Source organism: Mytilus californianus, unplaced genomic scaffold (assembly GCF_021869535.1).
Source record: "Mytilus californianus isolate M0D057914Y unplaced genomic scaffold, xbMytCali1.0.p SCAF_11, whole genome shotgun sequence".
In the NCBI taxonomy this organism is placed as follows: Eukaryota; Metazoa; Mollusca; class Bivalvia; order Mytilida; family Mytilidae; genus Mytilus; species Mytilus californianus.
The window spans coordinates 22,241,395-22,269,099 of record NW_026262593.1 but is presented as its reverse complement, the minus strand read 5'-3'; the positions used below and the strand labels follow the sequence as shown (position 1 = coordinate 22,269,099).

General features: G+C 31.9%; 1 protein-coding gene across 1 annotated transcript in view; it reads left to right on the top strand.

The window, feature by feature from the left end:
• Window positions 1-22,116, top strand: part of LOC127719738 (uncharacterized) — a 306,242-nt gene extending 284,126 nt beyond the window's left edge. The window contains exons 45-54 of the mRNA XM_052225973.1: window positions 1,864-2,006; window positions 2,522-2,669; window positions 3,229-3,432; window positions 10,206-10,427; window positions 10,598-11,380; window positions 11,877-12,089; window positions 14,799-14,894; window positions 17,935-18,260; window positions 19,026-19,224; window positions 20,879-22,116. Of these exons, the coding sequence (XP_052081933.1) occupies window positions 1,864-2,006; window positions 2,522-2,669; window positions 3,229-3,432; window positions 10,206-10,427; window positions 10,598-11,380; window positions 11,877-12,089; window positions 14,799-14,894; window positions 17,935-18,260; window positions 19,026-19,224; window positions 20,879-21,159 (2,615 nt within the window). The 3' untranslated portion in view covers window positions 21,160-22,116. The remainder of the gene's footprint in view (window positions 1-1,863; window positions 2,007-2,521; window positions 2,670-3,228; window positions 3,433-10,205; window positions 10,428-10,597; window positions 11,381-11,876; window positions 12,090-14,798; window positions 14,895-17,934; window positions 18,261-19,025; window positions 19,225-20,878) is intronic.
• Window positions 22,117-27,705: the final 5,589 nt, after the last annotated feature.

Sequence of the window (27,705 nt, the reverse complement as noted above, 5' to 3'; positions counted from 1 at the left end):
TGATTTATTTTTCTAACTATGTTGTGTTATGTATACTGGTGTTTGTCTTTTTCTTTATTTTAAACTGACGTCAGATTATTTTAGACTATTGAGTTTGTATGTCACTTTTGCATCTTTCGCCTCTCTTATATCAATCAACCTGTGTGAATATTTTAAATCCATCAATCCCTGGGATTATGTTGTGATCATCAACCTCTAGGAATATGACGTAACTAGTAATCTTCTTTGATTACCTTGTGACTAGCATCCGCTGTGATATATGCTGTGAATCACAACCATGTGGATAAATTGTCTTTAACTGTCTTTGGCAATACGTTGTAAATAACAATCTCTGCAACTCCAAAGTGAAGTTATGATTAACAACGTTTATAAATATCTTGACTAACAAACCCCTTGCAAATGTTGTGACTTTCAACATTCTGTAGATATGTTGTGATTAACAACTCTGATTATAATGTTGACTAACAATGTTGACTAACAATGCCTTGTGAAATGTTGTGACCAACATCCCCCTGTAAATATATATTGATTAACAACTCTTATGAATATGTTGATACAGTTGAACCTCGATAAGTCGAAGTTGAAGGCATGATTATTGGACTCTTGTGAGGTCCGAGTCATCCAAATCACGAGTTCAGCATGTTCCACAATTTCAATATGGAACCTTGTGTTATCATCCTAATATGTAATGGTTGAAAACGTATTTAATAACCAATTTCGAATGCATTGAGAGTATAAACAGTATAAGAAATAATTTATTTGATAAAAGAAGAGATAGAAAAGACAGTTCAAATCTGACGTTTACAAAGATAAGAAATTATAAAACACGAAAATACTTGGAAAACGAAACAAAAAGGTGTATAATTTCTCATCTTTCTACTAAGACGCTATTTGCTGAGGTCAATGGTTATCCTATTAACAAAATTTTGATCAGTTTGATTATAAAAGAGAGGCGAGCGATGCCAAAGGGACATTCAAACTCATAAGTCGAAGATAAGCGGGCAACGCCATGGCTGAAAAAGACAAAGACAAACAGACAAACAACAGTAAAGACAACTAAAGACTGAGCAACACGAACACAACCTAAATAATGAGGTTATCTTAGGTACCCTGAAAGGGTAAGCAGATTCTGCTCCGCATGTGGCACCCGTCGTGTTGCTCATGTAAGTGTAAACCAGGTAATAGGTATAAATAGGTAGGTCATATTCCGGTAAAAGTGGAGAGATTACAGTTACGTTAATTAAAACATAGCCGTCGTCAGGGACGGGATTGTTATTACGTCTGTTGTCATCTGTGAAACAGATATTCCATTACGGTCAACCAACTCTTGATGGCGTCTGTAAAATTTATGAAGGGATGATTTCAACTTCATCTCTTGGAACTCTTGCTTTAGTAGCTTCCTTGTGAGTTTCTTTCATGAATTTCCAGGTGTGTGTCAATTAAGTAGTTCTGTATACGTAACTATCTCAGGTAAAATGTGTTCTCTAACATGATGTTCTGCGTAGTCAAAAATCAAAGTTGGCAACGAACAGTAAGTTTATAAAATATCAATTTGATTGTTATGCAAATAAATTGATTGACATAGAACTAATAAAGAAAATTATTTTGATGCACAAAGAAAACATTCGATTTAAATATTGGATTAAATATTTCTAACTTGTTCCGCTTTTACTCCAAACTTCGATAACTCGAGGTACATTTTTTATTCATTTGTCTATGAGAGGACATTGCAATATACACGAATTAACCTAGATTTCGACTCATCAGAGATACAGATGCTTTGATAATACCGTAACTTACAAAATACCACGACTTATCCGAGTTAATATGGTCACAGTATAAAACCTTACTTCTCTCACACAGGTAAAGACGTACTAGAGAATGCAATGCTATATTCTGTATTTGTTAAAGTTTGGTATTCCGCCAACATTTATGCTGTGTTTAAGACAAATGGTATATATGTGATGACAAAAGCACCTGTGTTAGCAACAGTTAGAGGCACTATGGTAAGAAGGAAAGTTGATAATGAAGAAAAATTATCTTCCAAAGCCGTTCTTCATATATATCAAACATTATTTTACTACCCAAGCAATCAAATTTTTCATGGCAAAGTGTATTCTTGATTGGCCAGTTTGTGAAAAAAAATATACTAAAATGTCATCAATGAACTATGAAATGAATAAATTTATAAATTATAAAATTATTTCCTATGTATATCGTTAAGTTATTTTTAGAAAGTTGCGAATTTAGGTAGGTATTTTTGGTATTTCATGTATTCAGGTTTTCATGTTTTTTTGTGCGTAATTTCAATGAGTTCTATAATTTTGAATGTCCCTCTGGTATCTTTCGCCCCTCTTCAATAGTCATGATAATATCAAGGAATAGCTACGTAAAAAATATCAAATTTCCAACCAAACAATTGAATAGTCATCCCTTCTATAGTTAAAAGACTATATTTTCAGTGATGAACAGATGACCCTTTTTGATTGGTATAATTTTTTTTATTATTATTTGTATATAGGTAACAGAAAAAGTACAAGGTACAAAAGTTAAAGATGACGATTATATAAGTATTGGACGACCTATAACCTACACATGGAAAGACAAATTCATGAATGCTGAGGCTACGATTGAAAATTATAGACTATATCTAAGTTCATTTCCAGGAGGTCAGTGTATGGTTAATCAGCTTGCCTCTGATCAGTAACGCTTTTTTTCAACTGAGTAATGTTGTATAATAATACACTTTATCAGGTTAACGTTCAATCTGGCCTATGTCAAGCAAGCAACTTGTATACTAGTGGTTGAATTTGGTTACTGTTTGCAATCTAAATTGTTCGTTTAATTTAATATGCTGAAAACATTGCATTGTTATTCTCTTTACCTTTGTTTCTCCCCTGGGCAAATAGTCTGTACAATGTTAATGTTTTGTACGACACACACATGTATATCACAACACATTATTGTTAAGTTGAAAATTTTCGTGATGGATTTATATTCCCTTATATTACAATTAAAACGAAATACAAAAAATGTAGTGAATATATTCCCTTGCGTAAATTTGATCCTTAATGAAGATAAATTGTGAGGACAAACGGTGTTGACCATTGAAACTGCTAAATTTAATATCTGACAAAAAATACCACTTTAAAATTTTCCTGTTTTATTTAAAAAAAAAGTAACTTAAAATGACTCTTTTTTGACATTAAAGTTGATGATATTTTTTAGGTTATGACATCCGGACAATACATAAAAATATACCAGGGACGGCAACAGGATACAACATGTCTAGAATCACCCTTGTACCTGGTGTTAAGTATTACTCCAATGTTATAGCTTATAACTATGCTGGAGCCCACACTACATCCACATCTGATGGATTCATTGTGGACCATGTGATTCCTTCAGCAGGTATCGTTTATGATGGATTAGGTAAGGTTACACTTCATTAACATATGATAATTCATAGTGGATCATATGTATCAATAAGCAGGCAATAAAATGGTGGTAAATCCTGGAGCACATTTCACTTGTTATTTTTAGGCAACTCTACTGCATAAGATATTGGCATCTTCATGATAGCACCTCGATCAGAAGAAAATAATAAAATATAAAAATAATAACATGATTATCCCCCATCCGTTATGACCTCTGGTGTAAAAGGCTGCCAACGCAAAGAGTTCGGGTAATTAGGAGAATCGCTAATTTGACATGATTCTAATATAGGTGTATTTATCAGTCCGCATGTGATTAACTATGCATTTATTTTTGACTGGAAATTCGAAAGTACATCGTCTAACAACGGTGGAAAACGACCAAGAAATGACAAAATTAATTTTAAAGAAGTGAAGAATACAAAGTATATTCAACACCACATTGATCTATAAAAAACCGTAAGGCTGTTGATACGAGCATAGGGCCTTAGATTTTCACTTTTTGTGTTGGCTTCTTGTAATAAGAAATTGCGTGTTACATCCTCAAAAGTGGAGTAGTTGGTAAGGGAACTTCGTTATGGCGTCTGTTTGCGACTAGAGAGGTTTTTTATTGGAACATAGAGGAATTTATCCGAGAACCACCGAGACGTTTCAGTCTTTTTCAGGGTGTAATGTTGTAGACGTCTGGACATTGGAACTTTTCATTAAATCTCTTCTTTATTATTTAATGTTATTTGCTAATAATTAATTTGTTGGTTCTTTTTGATTTAGTTGCACTGACTGAAAGCGAAAAAATTAAAAAGAACATTAAAAATATATAAACTTTTTTTTACGTTTTCACTCTTGTCAAGCCAAATTCATACCTCGCTTTACTCAGAGGATAATTTTGATTTTGTTAAAAGCCAATATTTCATTGTCGTAATCACAGAGACAAGGCATGTAGATTAGGACCTCACGATTATGAATTTTCGATAACATACATAATATGTTGATATACAATTTCAAGAACCAGTCATCGTCTTACTCAGTATTTTCAGGCCAAAATAAAAGAAAAATATTCCTTAAAAATTAGAATGGATGTCAATTTATCAATTCAGATACTAGTATCACCACTATAAAAAGTAAAATCACAAAAATACTGAACTCCGAGGAAAATCCAAATGGAAAGTCCCTAATCACTTGGCAAAATCAAAAGCTCAAACACATCAAACGAATAGATAACAACTGTCATATTCCTGACTTGGTACATGCATTTTCTTATGAAGAGAATGGTGAATTGAACCTGGTTATATAGCTAGCTAAACCTCTCAATTGTATGACAGTCGACAGTATAAGTATATTTATTCTTTATTTATGGGTATTTTTTCCTGTACATTTTTTCAACTATGTCATGTGGTGAAATTGAATTCCATAGTTAGCAGTAAGACAGAAAAGCAGGTTGGTTGAGTGGTTTGTCTTGCAGAGAAGTAGTATATTTGTAAATCAAATTCTAGTTCAAGCTCTACTGCTTCGGTAACGGAAAATTGGACTGTCGACCATTATCAGATGAAGATAGAAATAGGTCGACAGAAAACATCCGGTTGGTATTCTGTGTAACAATCAGGATCTTTTCCAAGCCTCCTCTTTGCGTCAATTAGTCTACTGACAAGCAGTGAAAAAGGATAATTTTTTACTATCTCGGACGGTTTATAATACTATCTTCCGATTTTCCATTCTAACTCAGATATGTAATTATGACCCCTTGTGACTCTATCCTTCTTGTTTAACCTCCTTCGTTTAACCCAGGGCATACAACTTCCTCGACTATTTGTTCGTATATCGGAGCATCTAACTTTGTACCTATTTTGGTATTTTTGCAGATTTCCCAGATGATCAAACGTATAAAGTTTACAACAGTTTTCTTGCATTATACATGCATGATTAAGGGTATCCAATTTGTGAAGTAATCAACACAGAACTATATTTGAAATATGCACCTCATTCATTACATCCGTATATGATAATAAGTTGGGTTTTTTTTTTTGTAATGTGTTTATTGGCAAAAAAACATGTATTAATAATATATGTTATAACTACGGCGATTGGTTCATAGTTAAATCTGCAAAATCAAGAAAAAGAGATAAAGTTGGTTCTTTGAATGATATAACAAACTAATGAATATCATTTGAAAAAAAAACTGACAATCTGGATTGGGAGGATATTTCTATTAGTCAAAAGTGTGCTTGTATGATTGTTCTATTAGTTGGCGTCAGGGGTTCCAGCTGAAGTACGCTCTTTTCAATGCTTTATTTCTATACGCTACAATATTTACGTGTCCGCTTTGAATGTATGTTCTGTATATATAATAAATTAAGACTTTTTAGGTTGTTTTTTTCTGATATCCCAAAATATGTGTTCTTTTTCGTTTCTTTTTAGTCCATACAAACAAACTTATTTTCCCCGAATTTTGTGAGTGATCTTGCAATGGAGCTTCCGTATTTTTTCATTTGTAATTATGTAAAATTGCATTCTATTTTTCTTAACCAAGTTGATTTTAATCCTTTGATAAATTGTTTTAAATTAAACATGCTAATTCCAACCAATTCAGAAATTGTTTCTCTTTCTAATTTGTCACGTTTATCATGCCATACAAAAGAAAAAATATTTCAAATTAAAAACCAATTGTTCAGAGAACAATTGAAGGTCTTACCACCAGTAAGGATCTATTTTGATATGAAAAATATTAAAATTAGGTTTTAAATGTCAATTCCAGTGTCAAATGACAGCTTAATGTACGCTCATTCCAAAAATATATGGTTTCTATACAAAAAAAGATAAATAAGGGAGATAATTTTTTACTTCCGGTTTAAAAAATGTCACTTCCGGTATTGTTTGATAGTTTATTTGACACTGATTCCAAAAATATATAGTTCTATATACTTTTACATTAATTTAGTACAATAAATAGCTACTTCCGGTTTACAAAAGGTCACTTCCGGTTGGCTTTTTCAAGGTCAAATGGCTTGCAACCTAATGCAAAAAGTCCCATGGCTTTATCATGTATATATATGAGGTAAAAGCAAAGGTCAAAATATAGAACGTCGAATCAACCGTTGACCTTGACCCCAATTTCAAGGTCATGAAACAAGGGCTTCAAATCAAAATACCCTAGGTCTCAATTATATATGATGAATGAGTTATATCACCATACGTGTAATTTTGAATATGATAAGGGAGAAAACTCCCATTAAATGTCTCCGTACCCTTTCAACTCAAATTTACGTGTTACGACATGTCGCGACTAACAATTCTGTAAAAAAATTTGTCGATATCTTATAAGATTTCTGAAAATTGGTGATAACAAGCCAAAATCAAAATTTTTAACATGACCTTGACCTTTGACCTTGACCTCATTTTCATTTTTATGGACCAAGGACCTCAAATCAAAAGACCCTAGGCCTCTGTCACTTATGGTTTTCCAGTTACAAATACATTTCATATATACCAAATACAAAATGGGAAATAACTCTCATATGGAGTCTTCGTAAAGCTTCGGTCTAAATAAAACCTAACATCCTGAGTATATAACGAGTAATTTTGAAAAATAGATTTGTCGCTTTTTTTTACGGTTGCGGAGATCTCATAACAAGAAAAACAGTGATTGGGGAGATAACTCTTACAAAGAAAAGTGTTCGGTTAAACAGGGTCAGTTTCAAAAGCATATAGACTGTATGATATCATATACCAAAAAACTAAGCGACATCTTTTGAAACAAAAATACACCGCAAGAAAAAAATTAGGCTGAAGAAAAAGAAAAAAAATAGAACGTCAAATTAAACTTTGACCTTGACCCCAATTTAAAGGTCATGAAACAAGGGCTTCAAATCAAAAGACCCTAGGTCTCAATTATATAAGATGAATGAGTTATATCACCATACATGTAATTTTGAATATAAAAGGGGAGAAAACTCCCATTAAATGTCTCCGTACCCTTTCAACTCAAATTTACGTGTTGCGACATGTCGCAACTTACAATTCTGTAAAAGTATTTTGTCGATATCTTATAAGATTTCTGAAAATTAGTGATAACAAGCCAAAATCAAAATTTTTAACATGACCTTGACCTTTGACCTTGACTTCATTTTCATTTTTATGGACCAGGGACCTCAAATCAAAAGACCCTAGGCCTCTATCACTTATGGTTTTCCAGTTACAAATAAATTTCACTTATATCAATACAAAAGGGGAAATAACTCTCATATGGAGTCTTCGTAAAGCTTCCGTCTAAATAAAACCTAACATCCTGAGGATATAACGAGCAATTTGGAAAAATAAATTTGTCACTTTCTTTTACGGTTGCTGAGGAGATCTCATAACAAGAAAAACAGTGTTTGGGGAGATAACTCTTACAAAGAAAAGTGTTCGGTTAAACAGGGTCAGTTTCAAAAGCGTATAGACTGTATCATATCATATACCAAAAAACTAAGCAACATCTTTTGAAACAAAAATACACCGCAAGAAAAAAATTAGGCGGAAGAAAAAAAAAATAATCAGAAGAAAACCAATTATCAACAAATTGGTTTAGTAACCCATTGTTTGGATTTGATTATGTTAAAAATACGTGATTTAGCTTTGGTATCATAAGACTTAGTAATTTTTGGATTTATTTTTTGTTCGTTTGACAAACTCTGTATTGTTCTTTCAATCTCTTAAGGTTTGGGTTGATAATTAAGTGTTTCCATTTTTGGGTAAATATACCAAACATTTAATACCCAAGGAGCGAAAATCTGCTGGAACCAACCTCCATTCCCTACTTTACACACATAATATATTGGCTATGTTTCTTTTTCTCAATCTATACTACTTTTGTGTATTAGTCCCCTACCGACTAAGTCGAAGGGGATTGTAGGTTGCACTCCGGTCGTCTGTCTGTCTATCCGTTAGTCCGGCAATTCAGTTTTCCACACTTTTTTCTTCATGTATGAAGATACTGTTTGATATTGGTGTATTGTTTTATCATGAAAAGTTCAAATCAAGTTTGAATTTTGTTCCGGTCTGATGATTTTGTTCGGCGTTATGGTCCTTGGACTTGGAAAATTCACTGAAATATTCAGTTTTCCACACTTTTTGTTTGTCATGCTTATCTTGAAGATGTTGATTTGATAATTGGCATATAGTTTTATCATGACACGTTACACATCAAGTTCGAATTTAGTTCTGGTCTGATGATTTTGTGCAGATTTATGTTCACCTAAATAATCAGTTTTCAACACTTTTTTTTTGTCATGCTGGAAGATATTGACTTGATATTTGTTATATAGTTTACACCATGACAAGTTATTGATCAAGTTAGAATTTTGTTCCAATACAATGAATTTTTAACCGGTAGGGGTCTATGTATCGCCATGCAATGCTCACAGGTGCTTGTTCTACATTTATCTTGAAACCAGACCATTCAGCATACTAGTATAATTCTTAAACAACCATCTAAAATATATGTGGTGTTATCAGAATATTGCGATAAAAAAATTATTAGTCAAACTAATGGTAAACAACTTGCATATTCCTGACTTGGTACAGGCATTTCCTTTTGTAGAAAATGGTGAATTAAACTTGATTTTATAGCTAGCTAAACCTCTCACTTGTATGACAGTCGAAACAAAAATCTTTCATATTGACAAAAATTTTGAGCAAAACAAATAGATATAATAGATAAAAATGTAAATAAAATAAAGGTTCAGCAGTCAACAGTAAACTTCAAGGTTTGGGTTTTATCTGAAAATCTAAAAATGTCAGAGTAAATCTGACATGGAGGTTTTGGTCTGTACGTCAATATCTATCTTCAACGAAAAATAGGACAAAAAGTTTAAGATTTATCGCCTTTGAAAGGTATTTGTTTGGGCCAAATTTCAAAGGTTTTAGTTGTTATCTTGAAAAACTGAAACAGAAAGAGAGAAGCTTTAAACAGTGAAAATGAACAGAACAATAAGATCTACGAAAAATTTAACTGATCAGAAATCTCAAATGATCCCTTTTATCAGTAATTGCCTTTAAATGATGGTTTTTACCTTTTTTCATTTTGTGCAAAATCTATAATAGATAGAGAGAAATTATTAGAACCAAATGAGTTCAGCAAAATAGGATACACAAATAAGTCAACTTAGCCAAATTTGTCAACTGACCGACGAGGTGTTGTTACCCTAGAAAGATTGTTTTGTAATTTGTTTCTATTTTGAAGAAACCATTATAGACATCATCTATAATACGATCTACAAACATGTCAAACATGACTAGAATTATCAAATGGCTCTTTTTAAGACTTGTTGTCCCTGAATGACTATTTTTACACATTTTAAGATTTTTTTGCCAGAAACAAAGGAAGAAAGAAAGCCATAATATTTAGAAATCATATACAGCAAAGTAATATAACAAATCTTCAATGTAGATTTTTTTTACTCCATGATGCAAATTTGCACAAAGTGTAATATACAGGGAAGAAAACAGTAAAAAGTAACAAATAATTATCAATGCAAGACCTATAAGAATACAACTAATGAAGATAAATAGATATCAAAAGTGCATATTTCTACATATTTATTAATTCAGGCTCTGTGGAGCGTCTTGTATAAGATGGTACTAGAAAGAACATGTTTTGAATAAATTTGAAAAGAAAATAAGTTTTTGTAAGTAAAAATCCTAAGACAATTTATATACAATGACCCTCTAATGTAGCATATTGAGAAGCTCTTAGTGTGATATTATTCTAAAATTAATATTATTTATGAAAAACAGGAATATTGGACATAGAGTACCAAAACTCAACAGACAATGTGGCAGCTCACTGGCATGGATTTATAGATACAGAGTCTGGTATTCAGTCATACTTCTGGTGTGTAGGGAATACAACTCATGTACACAGAATTTACTCAAATTCAGAATGCAGTGTTCATCCGTGGATCAACGTTGGACTTCGAGTTTCTGCATCAAAGAATCTATCTACAGATATATTACAGGGTAGGCCACTGTTAATGCTGATTCAAGACATCTAGAAATAGTGTTTTTCATTTTCTAAACATCAAAAAGTTTTAAAAAGTTAAATAAAATAAAAAAATAAGATATATAAAATATTTGCCACACATAGTTTCTCATGAAGCGACTATTTTGTTCTTATTTAATCTTTTCAGGGGAAAAAATATACAATAAAGTGTATGCTATTGATGGTGTTGGTAGAAGATCATCTATTGTTGTCTCTGATGGAGTCATAATTGACATAACTTCTCCTATTCCGGAAAAGTTCATAATTGCTACAGAATTATTTGGAAATAACACATCATTTGAAAACACAGGTGGAGAAGAAGTTAAATTTGAAAATGTCAGTTCTACAGATATTTGTATGATTTCCAAGAGTTTTCATCCATTGTCATGGACACCTTCACCATTAACTTGCATGGCAGTTGTGTCATCTGAAGTTAATTTAGCAAAAGATGGGCGATCTTTTTTGTTTATAAGAGGAAGTGCTAGCCAGTGGATTGAAACATTCAGGGCAGGATATCTATATAAAATCTCATTTTTCTCCAGCCATTTGCCAATAACAGATTCTGTTGGAGCAAATAAAGAAGGATTTATACAACTTGATGGTGTAAAACACATCTTTTTGATTTACACAAAGCCATATCGTCATGATGGACATGAACTAGAAGACAGTCGAGAGAACATTTCATGGCATGCTCACACATTCTTTTTTAAAGCCATCAATACTCATGCTAATATCACAATAGGGAGTACAGACAAGACTACAGGAATATATTTAGATAACATTTCTGTACAGGAAGTTAATTTAACAACTAGTGCCACAAGTGGTCATGTGCTTGGACATGTTATTTATTTACATGCGTGGAGTTCTATTCATGGTTCATGGAGTTTCGAAGATCCAGAATCACCAATAATAGACTACACATGGGCTATAGGTAATTTTTTTATATTAAAAAGTAAAATCACAAAAATACTGAACTCCGAAGAAAATTCAAAACGGAAAGTCCTTAATCAAATAGCAAAATCAAAAGCTCTAACACATCAAACGAATAGATAACAACTGTCATATTCCTGACTTGGTACAGGCATTTTCTTATGTAGAAAATGGTGGATTTAACCTGGTTTTAAAGCTAGCTAAACCCTCCTTTTTAAAAGATATATTCTGATTTTTATTTAAATGTTTAAAAGTAAACAGTCATTTCTTAGTGGTAACAGCTCATCTCTCAACAAAAGCATTACTATTAAAACAAGTTATTTAAAAATCAAATACAATAGTTTGTTGTTATGGATATCAGCAAATATATTTCACTTTAAAGTTTCGAACTTCAGTCTCCTACAGTTTGATTCAAATGACCTTTTGTAATCCTGATAGAGTTACATATAAGTTACAATTCAAAAGTATGAGATTAATAAACTCTATTTACATTGTAGGTTATTCAGAGGGAGGTACACAGATCCAACCATTCAGAAGTGTGGGACTTATGAATTTTGCAGTTAACAATAATGTAACACTGGTCCACAACACCTATATTTATGTGACAACTATAGCCACTAATGCTGCAGGATTGAGGGGCGTGTCATTTTCTGATCCCATTTTGGTGGACCTGACACCTCCTGAGTTTCAATTTGTAAATGACGGAACAGGTAAACACGTGTTATTAATAAGATGCAATATTTTAGTTAATAACAATTATTTCAAGTCCCATGTTGGACTAGATTGAAAAAAATTAAATGAAACATGTTATAATTACTTTTAAAACCAGCCATTAAAAGATGTATTATGGTATACCCTTGTCTCTCCGTCTCTCTTTCTGTCAACAAGTTGTACAAAAGCAAGAGAATAATCTGATAACATTTCATGATAATTTTGATAGTTCCAAGAAAGCACCCTTTCGATTTTTACATATTTTGGTTTGTCATTCCTGAGTAACAGGACCTTTTAAGACAATCTTTGAAATATTAAGCAGTAAATTTTTTTACACATAAAGATATTCACATTCATATATTTTGAAATTTTTCCTTAGTTCAAGGACTTTAATCTTGTTAATCAATTTTGCATTTTGTCTATAACTTTAAAATGTACTTATAATACAGTTTGGGTGTATTCATTTTAAAATTGAAGTCAATTTACATGTCGTGTACTAATTTGCATATTCTCAGAACCATTTTCTTGAGAAAAAAAAGTTGACGAACAAAGCAAATTTAATTAAATGATTGATTGATTGATTGTTGTTTTTTAACGCCACTTTCAGCAGTTTTGGCTATATCAGAGCCATTGTTCAAATTATTTATGAGTAGTATGACAAGTTTTTCTGGTATATGGAATCCTTTCAAATAAAACTGAGAATAAAAATGGGGAATACGTCAAAGAGACACCAACCTTACCAAAGAGCAGATAACCAATGGGTCTTCAACACAGCGGGGAAATCCCGCACCCGGAGGTGGTCTTCAGCTTGCCCATAAATAAAAATTTGTACTAGTTCAGGAAAATAGACGTCATACTAACTCCAAAACATATAAATGAGTATAATTAAAAAACATACAAGACTAATAAAGGCTCGAGGCTTTTGACTTGGGTCAGGCGCAACAATGTGGCGGGGTTAAACATGTTTTGTGCGATTTCAACCCTCCCCCATTACCTCTAGCCAATGTATAATAAAGAAACACATAGCAATACTCACAATTAAAAAATCAGTTAAAAAGAAGTCCGAGTCCGATGTCAGAATAGGTAACAAAAGAAACTAAGCAAAATGACAATGATACATACACTTATAAAGGACCACTAGCAGTTACTGATATGCAAGCTCCAGACCCCAACCAAACCGACTAAAAGATTATGTCTTCTTCATATGAAAATTAAGTACAATCCCTCCCGTTAGGTTTTAGTATCATACCTTCATACAATATATGAGAAGAACATAACCCGTATCATGTCCGTCAGACAAGGTTCACTTAATATTGACCTGACATCATCTCATGATCAGTGGTGAAGATTAAAATCATTAATTAGTTAACATAAATACTGTAAGTGAACTATATTTGGTGAATGAATGAACTTAAGTTTTCGTGGTGGTATCTTGTCCGCTTATTAGACGCTTGAGACATTAGTCAATAGCATTTAGTGTATAGACTAATTTTAAGGTGTACATATGCATGATATGTGTGGCAGGATTCATCTGACCCTGACCTATTTTGCTTGGTTCATTTGTCAAAGTTCAGTTTTCATGGAAAGACCTGTTTCTCAGATATTGAATATTAGAACAACAACTTTTTGTGTATTGAATAATTGTTTGGTGTACAATTATTCAAGATCAGGTAAGGTTCTTTTGATCTTGACCTCATTGTTGGTAAGCTATACTTTGATGGTGTCGGATGAAAGGATAAAATGGTCGAGTAAAGTGCTCCTCCAACAGTCTTAAACCGATATTCTGAAAAATATACAGGAAGCTAGCACAATTTTGAATTCGTTCACCTTTTATTATGGAATTGTTTGAAGAATTTTTTTATTTTTTTTTTAAGTCTATGGAAAATTGTCACTTTTCAAAAAGATTTATGTGAAGAGATTCAAGTTTGCAACTTCTACAGTTTTCAACCATGACCCCTTATATTAAAGCTTAAAGATTTTACACATGTTGTGTACCTGCTTATACCGAATTGTATGAAGAATTTTTCACATTTTTCCGAACTTGGGAACTAAATTGTTTTCCAGCAAAATTCACAAATATTGCAATCCAGCCATACAATGCAGTGTGTGTTAGGCTCCAGGTGGTTGATGACCGTACAATGACCTATAGCTGTTAGTTTCTACCCCGATTAGTCTCTGGTGGAGATTTGTCTTATGTGCAATCATACCGCATCTTCTTTTTTTATATTTATACATGTATGATTAATTATTATGATAAATCAATGCCATTCATAATTACTTTCATTCAGTTTTCATTAAACTGTCCCACATCACTTACAGTGCTTAGATATTTTGATAGAGGAAGCCGGGTCAACCGCAGAAAACTATAGGCCCTCAATATTACTAATCAATTAAGATTAGAGTCCAATGCACCTTACCAAAGTCGCGTTCGAACTAACGGTCTCATTGTTGACAAGCTAGTGATCACTTAAGATAAATTTTCAAGATCAGTCAGGTACTGAGACCTCTTAAACAAAATGAAGAGAAGATGAAAATACCTAAGATGTAGACAAAAAGCATAAGTTGAAAGCAAACAAAGCAACCATATAATGCATTGGTTCACTGGTCAACTGGTGAGTCCTTTAATATTCTGTCCTACACTGAAGGATTACATTTCATAGCATTTTTATTTTCTTGGTATGGTAACTCATGTACTTTCATATTTCAAGGTACAGATGAAGATGCCTGGGAATTTAATGAAGTGCGTGCTAACTGGGCGGTTGAAGATCCTGAATCTGGTATTCTGTTATGTAAATGGGCTATAGGTAATATATATATCCTGCAGATTGTTTAGTTTGCAAAACTGTTTATTCCTCTTACCTATCCTTTTTGGAAAAGATGCATTTATACCGCTAGTTTTAGCTTCTGCTTTCAAAATGTCTCATGGAAACCATTAAGTTATTTTCATAACGAAGTAACAGCTATTTAACCAAAGTGGTTTAAAGAATAGAATACAAATCTACAAATATATTGTCTTTTAACAGCCACTAACACGACTACGAAATTCTCATATATTTATATCTCCCTTTATTGTATGTTAATATGAGTTATTCCATTTATCCGTCTTAATAAGCTTAATAATAAAAATATTTTCCTTTGACACAACAATGCCGATTTACAAACAAATTGGCCTGAATCATCCTGAGAGTGTCTGTAGTAGTAGTTTGTATTGCTTAAAACCAATCAACTTGGCCACTGTGCCTATAAATAGAACATAAGGGGAATATGTATGATATTGTCTGATATCTTGAACACTACATCACATAAAGAAAGACTGCTGTGGCAAATACACACTTTATATGGTTACCAAAATGATTAGTTTGCTTAAAATAGGAGTTATTGTCCTTAAATAGTTATATGTTTTTCTATCAAATTATTGAGTTTCACTTATTATCATGATGATATCTTGAAAGTTAAATTCGATAGACAGAAATTGTAAATAGCAAAATTTATCAGCAATACAGGACATACAAAATTGTTTATATAACTAAAACAGTTATCTGACACAAATAACTTTCATTAACCGTAAATAACATTCTTTTATATATATTTTTGTATTTTGAATATAGTCTTGAAAATTATAAAAGAAGACTGAAATTTCAAACCGCTAATGTGTTCAGTATTATGAAGAAAAAAAACCGTGAATGGCTTAAACCATCAACGGGGTCTATTCATTTCGTAAAGTGGTAATGGAAGCACTTTCTTCAATTCGTCTGCACATATAGGAATCTTAAATACGTAGGATGGACTGTTTTTGTATTTTATCAAATGTTCAGGGTCGGAAGTGAGATTTAATGTTCCATAATTTCTATACCCCAAAAAAAACTCATGTTTCGTCTTCTTACCTTTAAAATTCCTATTTGTACATTTAACATCTTTTTGTAAATTTGTCCTTCGCAAACTTTTGATTATTCTACAGTTTTCTATGATCCTCTGCTCTTCAACTCAGTACACATGATTAGGCATAGTCACTTGCTAAAACCGGCAACATGTCTAATATCACAGATATTTAGTGTTAACTAAGTATAGATATAAGGTTGCAGTCTTGTAATTGACTGCTCCAAAGGCTTACATGCAAAACAGCTGATCTTTGAAAATAAAAAAAATAAAGAATGCTTCATAGGAAAAAAAATTCATGTTCATATCATGTATGTACTAATGTGAAATTGTGATTTAATCGATAAAAAAGTGGGTCATGCCACAAAGAATAAAAAGTGATGTAACCCTGATGTCAAATCTATTTTTTTTTTCTACTTTCTGTTTTACTTGGCCGCACCACTTCTAGTAAACATGATATCCTTCTATTTCCTAGATTGATATCCCCAAAAAGATGAGAGATTTTTTTTAAATCTATATATATGTTTCAATTCAGCACAAACTTTTAATCAAACAGAAAAAATTTAGTCCACCAAAAAATTCAGAAAAAAATTGACTATTTTATTTCCCTCAATGATTTGACATGCATCGGAAACTGGAGTTGTAATACAAGATTGGTACCAATTGAGCACCTCCATTTGAGGCACGTTAGGGATAATGACCATACTTGCTGTTTGTTGGAGTTATGACCTGAAATGACGATTTATGATAAATTCCTGTCATTTTCTTTTTTTTAGAAGTAAAAAAGTATGAAAAGTATAATTATAGTTATAAACATGTAAAAATCCGAAACTATTCATTGTCTTTAAACGTGTCCAATCCCCCAAACATGTCCATATGGTTGAACTATATGCTCAAACATGTATATTTAGTATATGACGCTGTTGGCGGTGTCCATATTAAAAGAACGCCCATACGTGTCCAGCTTTATAAAACAATTTCGTAATCACATATGTCAGCTCTATCTTGTCTAAAGGTCCTCTAAAAACATTGGTGTACTTTCGTAGCGGTTTATTTTAATTTTTTTTTTACACAAGCAGAAACACGTTATCTTCCATTGTGCCACTATTATTGCTGTAACCGTAGACAGTACTTACGTAACAAAAGGCATGTCAGCGCTATAAGTGTTATGACCTTTTTGTGTCTTAAAGGGAACAAGTTTCGGCAAATAGAAATAGTCACAAACATTTGGTCAAGGTATAAATCGGACACGTTTGAGCGAAGAAAATAATAAATCATTTGAGGGAAGTTAAGTTCGGCATGTTTTGGCATTATGTGATTTTAAGGACACATTTGATCGAAATGGACACGTTTTGGGATGAACACGTCTGAAGGTATTGAAGAAAAGATAGACTGTAATTGTAGACAGCAAAATTGATAAGCAATACAATATTTTCAATTATGTTGAATGAAACTGTTCAGCGACAGTTGATAGTAGTTATTGGCTTTAACTTTAGCTGTCATTTGCATTCTTCATTACTGAAACAACGGAAGCAAATAAATCTGAACTTGGATTGAATGGTCCTTAATGTATTTAGATATCTTTTAATCAAAATATTTATTATTACTAAAAATAAAATATATGGTTAAAAGTAATGCAAACGAGTGTCTAATATCAATAAAGTGGAAGCCAATAGGAAAATGCTCAAAAAGTCAATCAATCGAATAAAAAATGTAACATGATTCTGTGTTGAAGTTGGGTTTTAAAGTCAGTTATGAGTCAGAGGTAGGCTAAATCAAGAAAATGAAGATATTTTTTTTTTCAAACTGCTAACTATTTTTCGAGTTTACTTATGTCATTTGTGTATAGGGATATTGGAGGATTGTAACTTATTTTAATACAACGAACACATACCTTGCATTATATTTTTTTTTAAATGTTTGTATCAAAAAAATATTAGTTATTGGCAGAAAAAATGCTTTGTTTAGGCTACCAGCCTGGAGGGAATGATCTATTACCATTTACAGTAGTGACGACTACAACAGCTTACAAAGAGTTTCCTTACAATTTATTAACTGGCCATACCATTTATACAACATTGACATGTGAGAACCATGCAGGATTGTCCTCTGTCATGTCATCCGATGGAGTGAAGATTTCAGACCAACCTCCATCAGTGGCAGCAGCAGTTGTTGAGAATTTGCCTTTGTCTATGACAGAGTACAACCCGAGAGACTCATACCAAGGAGTTACAGATAATTTCAGACTGAAGTGGACAGGATTTGATGACAATATAGGAGTAGAACGATACGAGGTAGATTGTTTAAAAAAAGTTATTTGTATTTTTTACTCAGCAAAGAAACATATTATAGAACAGGTTCAATCGATTTTATTCAGGTGAAAATCACTCTTGTTGTTGTTGCGAGAAATACAGTGTACCAAGGAGAATTTTGGTGATTGAAGGTGTGAACACTGGTTCGTGACATTCTGATACATTATGTATTCAATATACAGAGAGGTAACTGTTGGCTTTGTCTAGGACGGCTGCTTCTAGCCTTGGCTAATGTTTTTTTCTGCTTTTTGTTCATCAGGAATACCCAAAGTTTTAGGAGATTTATGGTGTGTAAACACACACGATACGTGAGCTTCCTGAATACAGAATAGTACCCTCTATTTAAAACTGTCATATAAAAATAAGACGATGTGTTATGATTGCCAATGAAACAATTCTTCACAAGAGACCAAATGACTTAGAAGCTCGCCGTATGGCTTTCAACAATGGGTAAATCCCCTACAACAACATAAGCTATAAAAAGCCCCTAATGACAACTGATAAGCAATTCCAATGAGAAAAGTAAAAGCCTGAATGATGTATAAAACAATAAACGGAAAAAAAGTATGACATATAGCAACAAACGACAGGCATAGTCAGAATGTGACGGGTTTAAAAATTTACATTTTATTTGTGGTGTTTGAATATAGGAAAACTGCTGCTTCAACTACAAATATGTTGTTTAGATTGCAATTATGTTCATACACATGCTGCTGAAGTAATTTTGTATAAAAAATATGTTTTCAGGTCTTTTATAAAGATGGTGGCATATCAGAGTTGATGTTCTTTGCAGATGTTCAAGATGTACTTTATGCCCATTTTACAAAGATATCTATTAAAGAGGGATCAAACAATATCTCTGTTCAAGCTATTAACAAATTGTTTAAAACAAGCAGTAAAGTTACATCTTATTCAACTATCGATATATCTTCGCCAAAAGTAGAAAGTATGTTATCTTTTATAACTGGGTCCATTTATTTACCTGTTCGTTTTATCGATTAAACCTTTCCTTAAAATCAGTTGGTATTTTACTGGCCATTTAATTTTGTCCAATTAAAGTGTACTGTACTATTGATTTAAACAATAGCTTTCGTTCTCTGTTGAGTTCATTCAAAATGAACTTTAAATTTCTCCTTTAAAAAAAATCATTCATTGATTTATTTAGCTCTACAAAAAAACACTAGTGACAAAAAAACATGTGCGACATGTACCAATACCCGATAATGACATATATTGTCAGGGCAAGAGATAATGATGACAGACTTTTATCAATAATAGACTACTGAAGTGCAGATCTTAATTATAACTGGTCAGTACAGAAAAATAAAACTTGCAAAAAATTATGAGAAGCAGCGAAACACATTTACTGCAAATAAAAAATAAACAATATCAGGTTATATTGGTTTTATAGTTATAAAAGTTATGAAAGGCTAGTAAAGTAATGCAGTCAACATTTCCCTCATACAATCTAGTTATCTACTGAAAAGAGACTATAATTCATGAAGAAATGAATTAGTTGATATTGAATAAATATAACATAACATCATTTAGTATTGAACATGTTTTTTTTTCATAAATAGGAGTTTATTGTAACTTGATTGTAAGTGTTGTGCTCATTCTATTGCATATCATTCGAAATTCTCACTCAGTTGCTTTTAATCAAATTTTTTATCAAATCAAACTGTTCAACTGGTCAGAAATTTTAACAAACTCCTGAAAATAAATCACATTCATTTCAACAAAGTGCAAGGTGGTAAAATAGAGCATAATTACAATCCTTAAAAAGTTGAATTCCACTTCAAAGCTATTATGACAGTGTTGCATAAATTCTCTATACATATGGTTATTGTAAAGAATCATTTAAAAGGTGAGTGGTAGTAATATTTGAACAGCTATCAACACATTTGACGGCGGGGAGCAACAATTAAAACAGTATAACACAATTAATTCCAGCTTTTGTTTTTCTGTACTGACCAAATGAACTTAAAAATTGTTCGTCAATAGTCTATATTTGCATACATTTGTAGTTTCATAATTGTTATCTCTGCAATGACAGTATGTGACATTTTGCGATATTGGTACATGTATTTTTATCACTAGGACTTTATAGTTTGTACAGCCAAATTGATCAATGAATGATTGGTATTTCATGAAGAAATTTAAAGGTGCCATTTCATGAACTCTACAGAGAACTATAGATATTAGGACAGTACACTTTGCAAAAATCTAAATAGCCAGATAACCTTCAACCGATTCTTTGGAGAGGTTTTATTTCCTTAGCAATAATATTTTCATTTAAATTTCTTCACCCTAGTGGTCTTCTTTTATACCATCAATTTGTTTTACAAAGACTTTTTTTGGCTAAGGATTTCAATGAATTTTGAACAAGATGAGTTTAATCTTACATTTCAAAACAAATGTATTTTATGAACTACTTAACATATTTTAGTTAAAAAACAGAAAAATGAAATAATGTAATAAAAAGGTAACACTTATCTGTTAAGTGTTCAATACTTTTGCTGCATAACTAAAATAATACATACTGATTTTTGTAAAATATTTATTGCATTAAGTTTTCTTATTTAATCCTTTCTTTACAGCAACAAAGACCATGTCCATTAACTGGATAAATAACAGAGTAGTTGTTTCGTGGAACAAAATTTTCACATCAGACAATGATCTATTCTATGAAGTGTCCTCTGGATCTACACAAGGAGGAGTTAATATAATGCAATGGCAGGAAACCAAACAAACCAGTATTACATTTGGTATTCCATCATCAGTTTCAGTTACCACAGGGTTACCAGTTCACATAACTGTCACAGCAGTCTCTGTTAGTGGATTTTCGGCAGTAAAAAAAGGAAGTTTTAGACTTCCGTAATTCTCCCATTTTCTAGTCACCTCTGTTTATAGTCCCTTTATACCTCTGAACAAAGACATATTTGTTGAGCAATTTGTAGTCTATTTTATACCTTTTAGAACCATTTTGAATTATTACATTTGGTTACTTATTTGTAGGTAATAAAACAATATATATTCCACACTAGTAAATCATTGACACTAAACTTATCTTCATAATTATCAAATAACATTTCCAATCTTACCTAGGTTCGTTTCAAATTTGGCGTTTTTCACAATTTTTTCTTTATTGCAAATATTTCAATACTTTTTGTAATTATTTGAAATTACAGTATACGTGTATGAAGACATATTTCCGCCTTTGGAAGTACAAATATTTTGTTACTAATAAGTTAATCTGGTTTGTTTTCAAGTTAAACTTGTGTGTTTTCAAGTTAAACTTGTTTGTTTTCAAGTTAAACAATAATGTTGTTATTTTCCTGATTTACAATATTTTGCTTACTGTACTTTATGTACCAATGAATTCTTGATATTTTCCGTACATTTAATCACTTTATTTGGAAATAAGAATGATAAATAACAGGAGTAAAAACACAGTTACTTGAATTTGCCACAAAAATGTAAATGGATAAATTTGTATGAACATAGGTGTATTACATTTACAATCAGATTCTCATTACGTTTGTGTACATTCATAAAATAGGTATATTTAGGTAAATTTTATATAGTTCAATATAATATAACATGTTATTATTATAAATTTTATTATTAGAAGTTACAATTTTTGTTACCCTTTCTATTCCCCTGGCTTTTTCTATAATTCGGCGTAAAATAGGCATCAATCAATCAATCTATTCCCGTGATTATGAAAGTGAAGGCTCTTACAGTTACAATTTAGACCGTCGAAAGTTCGTAATTTTTTTTTAACTGTGTTCAAATGTAAAACGTCCATTATACCTTAAATAAATATAATTACTTATTTGAGATTTTTTTTTACTTCTAATGTTATAATATTTTACAATGAATGTGCACCTAGTCTTAAAAGCCAAGTGAGCCTTTGCCATCATGTGTGTATGTCGTCCGTTCGTTCGTCATTCTACCCATTTGACGTCGTAAAGCTTTAAATCAAACTTCTCGAGACTCTTAAAATGCGGTGCAAAATGTTACAAAAGTTTGCCTGAATGTTTCTGAGAGAATCTAGAATTAAGATGTATAAGGAGATTTGATTCATCTATCGTGTTGTTAACATGCGTGATATTGTGAATTTTATCATTTTCATCTTTTAATGTCATGTTTGGTATCAAAAATCATTATTTCACATGAGTAATCAAGTTTCTATATTTTTATTACACAAGAAGGGCATTTTATTCGGAAAACAAGATTTTAAACTATGTTCAAACAATTTTATAAGAGGCATTTATTAGTCGTGTTAGCGTTACTATGAAATATCTATGGATTAAGATTATGTCGTGAGAATACTTTTTGTTAACAATGGTCATCAATTTGATTTACTTGTCAACATACAAACTATATAAAGTGTAGCTACTGTCAATTAACACTTAGAATATAGCAAAGTGCTCTCGACTAATGAAATTGTAGGATTTGATGTATCTTACTTGTGAAGAATGAATGTAAATCATACTTTATAAGTTAGTAAAGGATTATCGTTTTATTTGGGTTTACTTACAGATCAAAGCAAGGATTTTCTATAACTGAGTTACAACTGCACCGAAGCACATTTATAAAACAGACTGAAGGGATTTATTATAATGATTAAAACTCACTAAATGTTTTATTGTGAAACAGACAAAAAAAATCAAAATTATGTTATTATAAAAATTATAATAACTTCAAATTACTAAAAATTGACCAATATCAAAGCAATACAAAAGAATTGAAAAGTTTTAATATAAAATAATCTAAATATTTAGCTTTTTAAAACTCTGGTTACTAGAATAGCGGTTGGGAAAAATAGTTGTTTCCAATGTTCGATAAGCTGAAAAAGAACAGGAATTTTATTTAATGCTTAAATATACTTAAAACTTTTAAAGGTATTTTGTTTGAACATTTCCCTGACAAAATTAAATAGTATTTGATTTAAAAAGTCGGAAAACAATATTGGCTGTGAAATAAAATTAGTTGTAACTCAAAATGTATTTATTAATTTAAACTGTAAATAAAAAAAGGATAACTCCTCACTCAAATATTGCATGATTTACATTCATACTCACAATGAGAAACAATAGGTATACAATTTCTATCTTTTCTTTGTACTGTTGTGTTACATAATGTCCATAACGCATTTTTTAAATGTTTCCCAAATTATAAGAAAGTCCTTACATCGAAAAAACTAATCCAGGAATGAAATGGCGAAAATGAACTCATGCATTGAATATAAACATTACACTATCAATGAAACTAATTCTAAGTTGTTAAATAATGATAATCCCTTACTTCATGATAAGTACTCGCTAACACTCGTACTTAATCATGAAGAAAGGGATTATCATTATCTTACATTTACTTAATTTAATCTTTTTTTGGTATATTTCATCGTTTGGAAACTATTTGTTTATAAGTACATCTCATTTAACAGAGCGCTTTCGATAAAAATGAGAATCGTTGATATAAATTGCTTGTTTTTGGTTATAATAGTTCTTATTTTGTGACGCTAGTTCTCTCAGAAAATACAGTAAAGATGATATTATCAATGTTTTTCTGTCAGTATTATTCGAACATTCAGGACGATAATGTGTTTTGCTTGATTAATTGATTAAAAAACTAATTTCTGTAATTTCACAATTCAAACCGGGATTAGAATTCATTAATTTTGCCATTCGGAGCCTATTCGGTATTAGTTTTGCTTATTTGTGAAGGCTATATGGTGACCTTAACTAGAGTGAGTGAATGGGGGTTTACGGAATAGAGAATAGTAAGCAAAAAATATAAATAATATAGACAATTAATGGACCAAGAAATAAATAAAATAGAATAATGGTGTTAAAATATAAAGAGAAGATAATAATTGGCAAAAAGTATAAAGAATAGAGAAAAATGGCCTAAAATATCAAAGAATACAGAAATTAACCCCTCATTCAGACCATCATACTAGTTTCTTTAACCAACGTTATTTTGTCTCTGGTAGATTGTTATTCGTTGTCATACGTTTTCTCTTTATTTCTATGCGTATCAATTAAGACGTGAGCTTTCATAATTTGCCAGCATATTACATATTACATTATAAAAAAAAAGACTAAACCGAATATCACCCTGGATTTTTTCTCAAGTAGACCTCAGCTACCCACATTACCCCACCATTACCGAATAGTTAATAAAAACATTCTACGGCAATACTTTTGTCTGCACTATGTGCAAAGGGAAGCTGGGTAGCTGAGGTCTACTGGAGTAAAAAATACAGGTTGTTTTTCGGCTTAGTTCTTTTTCTCTAAAGTAGGTTCAAAGTTGAGGTCGGATACCCTACCCAACCCTTACCGAACAGTTAATAAAACAAAATCTGCATCAAGACTTTTGTCTGCACTAGGTTCAAACGTAAGCTAGAGATCTAGTGCCTACTTGATCAAAATTACAATTTGGGTATAGCACGGATTTTTTTAAAGCTAATAAATAATTTCCTTGTCCACCATACTTTGAATACAAAAAATAAACCTTTCGTCCAATCATAAGTAAGCGAAATCCACTGGTTCAGAAGTAGAATGTTTTGTCAAAACATTTTTGTGTGGCAAAAAAAAAAGTTAAAGCACGAGTGCAACTTCATTTCTTCTAATGCAGAACAATTGTTACTTTTCATTTACTATTTGACAGGATGCCGAGAATATGGAAGCTGTTTGACACAATAGTGCAATTTTGCTAACATTCAGATAATTTCATAATTATTTAAGATTCAATATACACTCAAAAGTGTTGACTTTTTAAAATGTAAAGCGTGCAACACGCTGCGTGATATATTGAAAGCGATATATAATGCCTTGAAATGATTAATAAACAAGAAATGAAATTTTAAAATTCATTGAATAGTGTCTTTGACTGCTTAATTATATATTAAAAACTGATGATATAATGGTTATATATTAATGAAAACATTTGAAGTACTTTTGAATCTTATGCAACATTTGGGTTTAAATAAATATCTGAAAACTGGCTGCTATGGAGTGGCTGCTTGCTTGAGCCTGGTCTCACAAACTCCGCATTTTCATTAACGTCTTCACATTACAGGTTGCAACACTTTGCTATATTATTGGGTCCCAATATCGTTCAGAAAATTATGTCAATGTGCTTTCCCATGGGGTTTTATGCAGAGCAATTACCGGAAATCTATGGTAGTTTGCAAAATAAATGTAAAAATCGAAATCTAACTGAACAAAGAAGTTACCCACATTAAAAAAGGTTGAGGCATTGAAGGCCAAATAAGTTTTCATATTTCACATTCTTGCGGGTCTAAAAAAATATCAACAATTTATCAAAGTCCAAAGCCCTTAATTTCAGCCCAATATCTAAAGGCGTTTAGGAAAAAAGTCCGTATAACTGTGATTTTCAACAACAAAGTCTAAAGCCCTTGATTTCGGCAAAATTTTTTCAACACAATGTGGACACAAACATGCATGGATAGTATCAAGCTCTCAAGACCAATACTAGTTTGATGAAAAATTTCCTTGATCAATGAGTACGATCTAATTGATTTCGTTATACTACGTTATACTACATGCGAGGATCTAACAACTACCCGTATAAGGTTTCACTTGTGAAGGATTTTGCACGTGACTTTTTCAACCAATCAGAATACTAGTTATCGAATCTGAACAGCCCAAGCGGAACATTATACTTGAGTGATGTTCATTGAAAGGTCCCGAGGGTATCCAAAAAAAAAAAACAATGGGACTTAAAATTTATCGCTTCGATTGTTAATCGTTTGGAAATAGTTTTTAAATCTCTTTCGTCGTCATATTGTAACTATAACCATGAATATTTGAAATATATGACGTTTGTCAAAGTTTTCAGATGTGCCTCATATGCTTTATGACTTGAGGTCGGATGGTAATCGTGGAAATTAAAGAGTACAGTAAACACTTTTAAACTGTACACTATAGCACTGCTTTCCTCTGCCAGACGTGGATCAAGAATTTTGATAAGGGGGTGCAAACTATGCATAGTTTGAATGGGACATGTAAAAAGTCTAAGCATTGATAAACCCGTTGGTTTTTCCGTTTGAATGGTCTTACACTAGTAATTTTTGTGGCCCTTTATAGCTTGCTGTTCGGTGTGAGCCAATGCTTCGCGTTGAAGGCCGTACCTTGACCTATAATGGTTTACTTTTATAAATTGTAACTTGGATGGAGAGTTGTCTCATTGGCACTCATACCACATCTCCCTATATCTATATTTATGTGTAGCGCCACAAGCACCCCCCTCGGCTTGCATACAAGAAAAAACTGTCCTCTATTAGCTGCTCTGGTGAAGTTTTATTTAGCTCAATTGGTATAGTCTACTAAAGAGGTGCCTTACTGTACAAATTTTTGTGAACTGTCAGGGGGGGGGGGGGGGGGGGGGGCTCTTTTATTTTGTATCTAGTAAGAAAAAAATCTTAGGTAGTAGGTTATATATTTAAATACATGTGTATTTCCTATACAATTCCCATGCTGTAGCAGATACATATATACCAAAAACCAATCCTAGTCTATCATTGACATTGACATAAAATTCGAACTTGATCTGTAACTTGTCATGATAAAACAATACACCAAAAATCAAATCAATATCTTCAAGCACGAAGAAAAAATGTATGGAAAACTGATATGCCGGACTGACGGATGGACATACAGACAGACAGACGGACAGAGTGCAAACCTAAAGTCCCCTTCGACTTTGTCGGTAGGGGACTTTTAACCAGGCATTTTGTGATATCAATATATGATTTAGATAGCTGTGAATTTAGCTCGAACTGAAAATTCTTGCTCTTTTACATTTTGAATAAATAATTACATTTATAGCTAGCAATAAACCTGACTTCCAAATAACCTTGCATTTTGTAAGATCAATATATGATTAAGATAGCTGTAGAGTTTGATTAAAATCCAAGTTAATTTGAAAAAAGTTATAGACATTTTTTAAGGAGACTATCTGAATTTAGGGAGCTACCATTTGATTTTTAGGGGGGGAGGCGGGCTAGGATGAAATTTGAAAACAATAGGCAGGACAGGAGTTTTGAGCAAAAAAAAAAGGCAGGATGAGACACTTGCAATAAAAAAAAGTCAGGATGACAATTTAGGTAAAAAAAAAGTCAGGATATACTTTAAAAAAAACCAGACTCAAGCTAGCGACCAATTCTAGCGACCAATCAAGCTAGCGACCAATTCTAGCGACCGCTAAAGAACACAATGAGAATCAACTTGTTTAAGAATCATTATGTGGTATATGAGAAAACCACAAAACCACATTATGAAACAACGTTCTGTTAAAAAGAAAATCTATCTACCAGTACGGTATATATATTGTTTTTTAATGTTTAAATGACCAGAAATGTCCATCAAATTAAGGGAGAAGGGACACTACA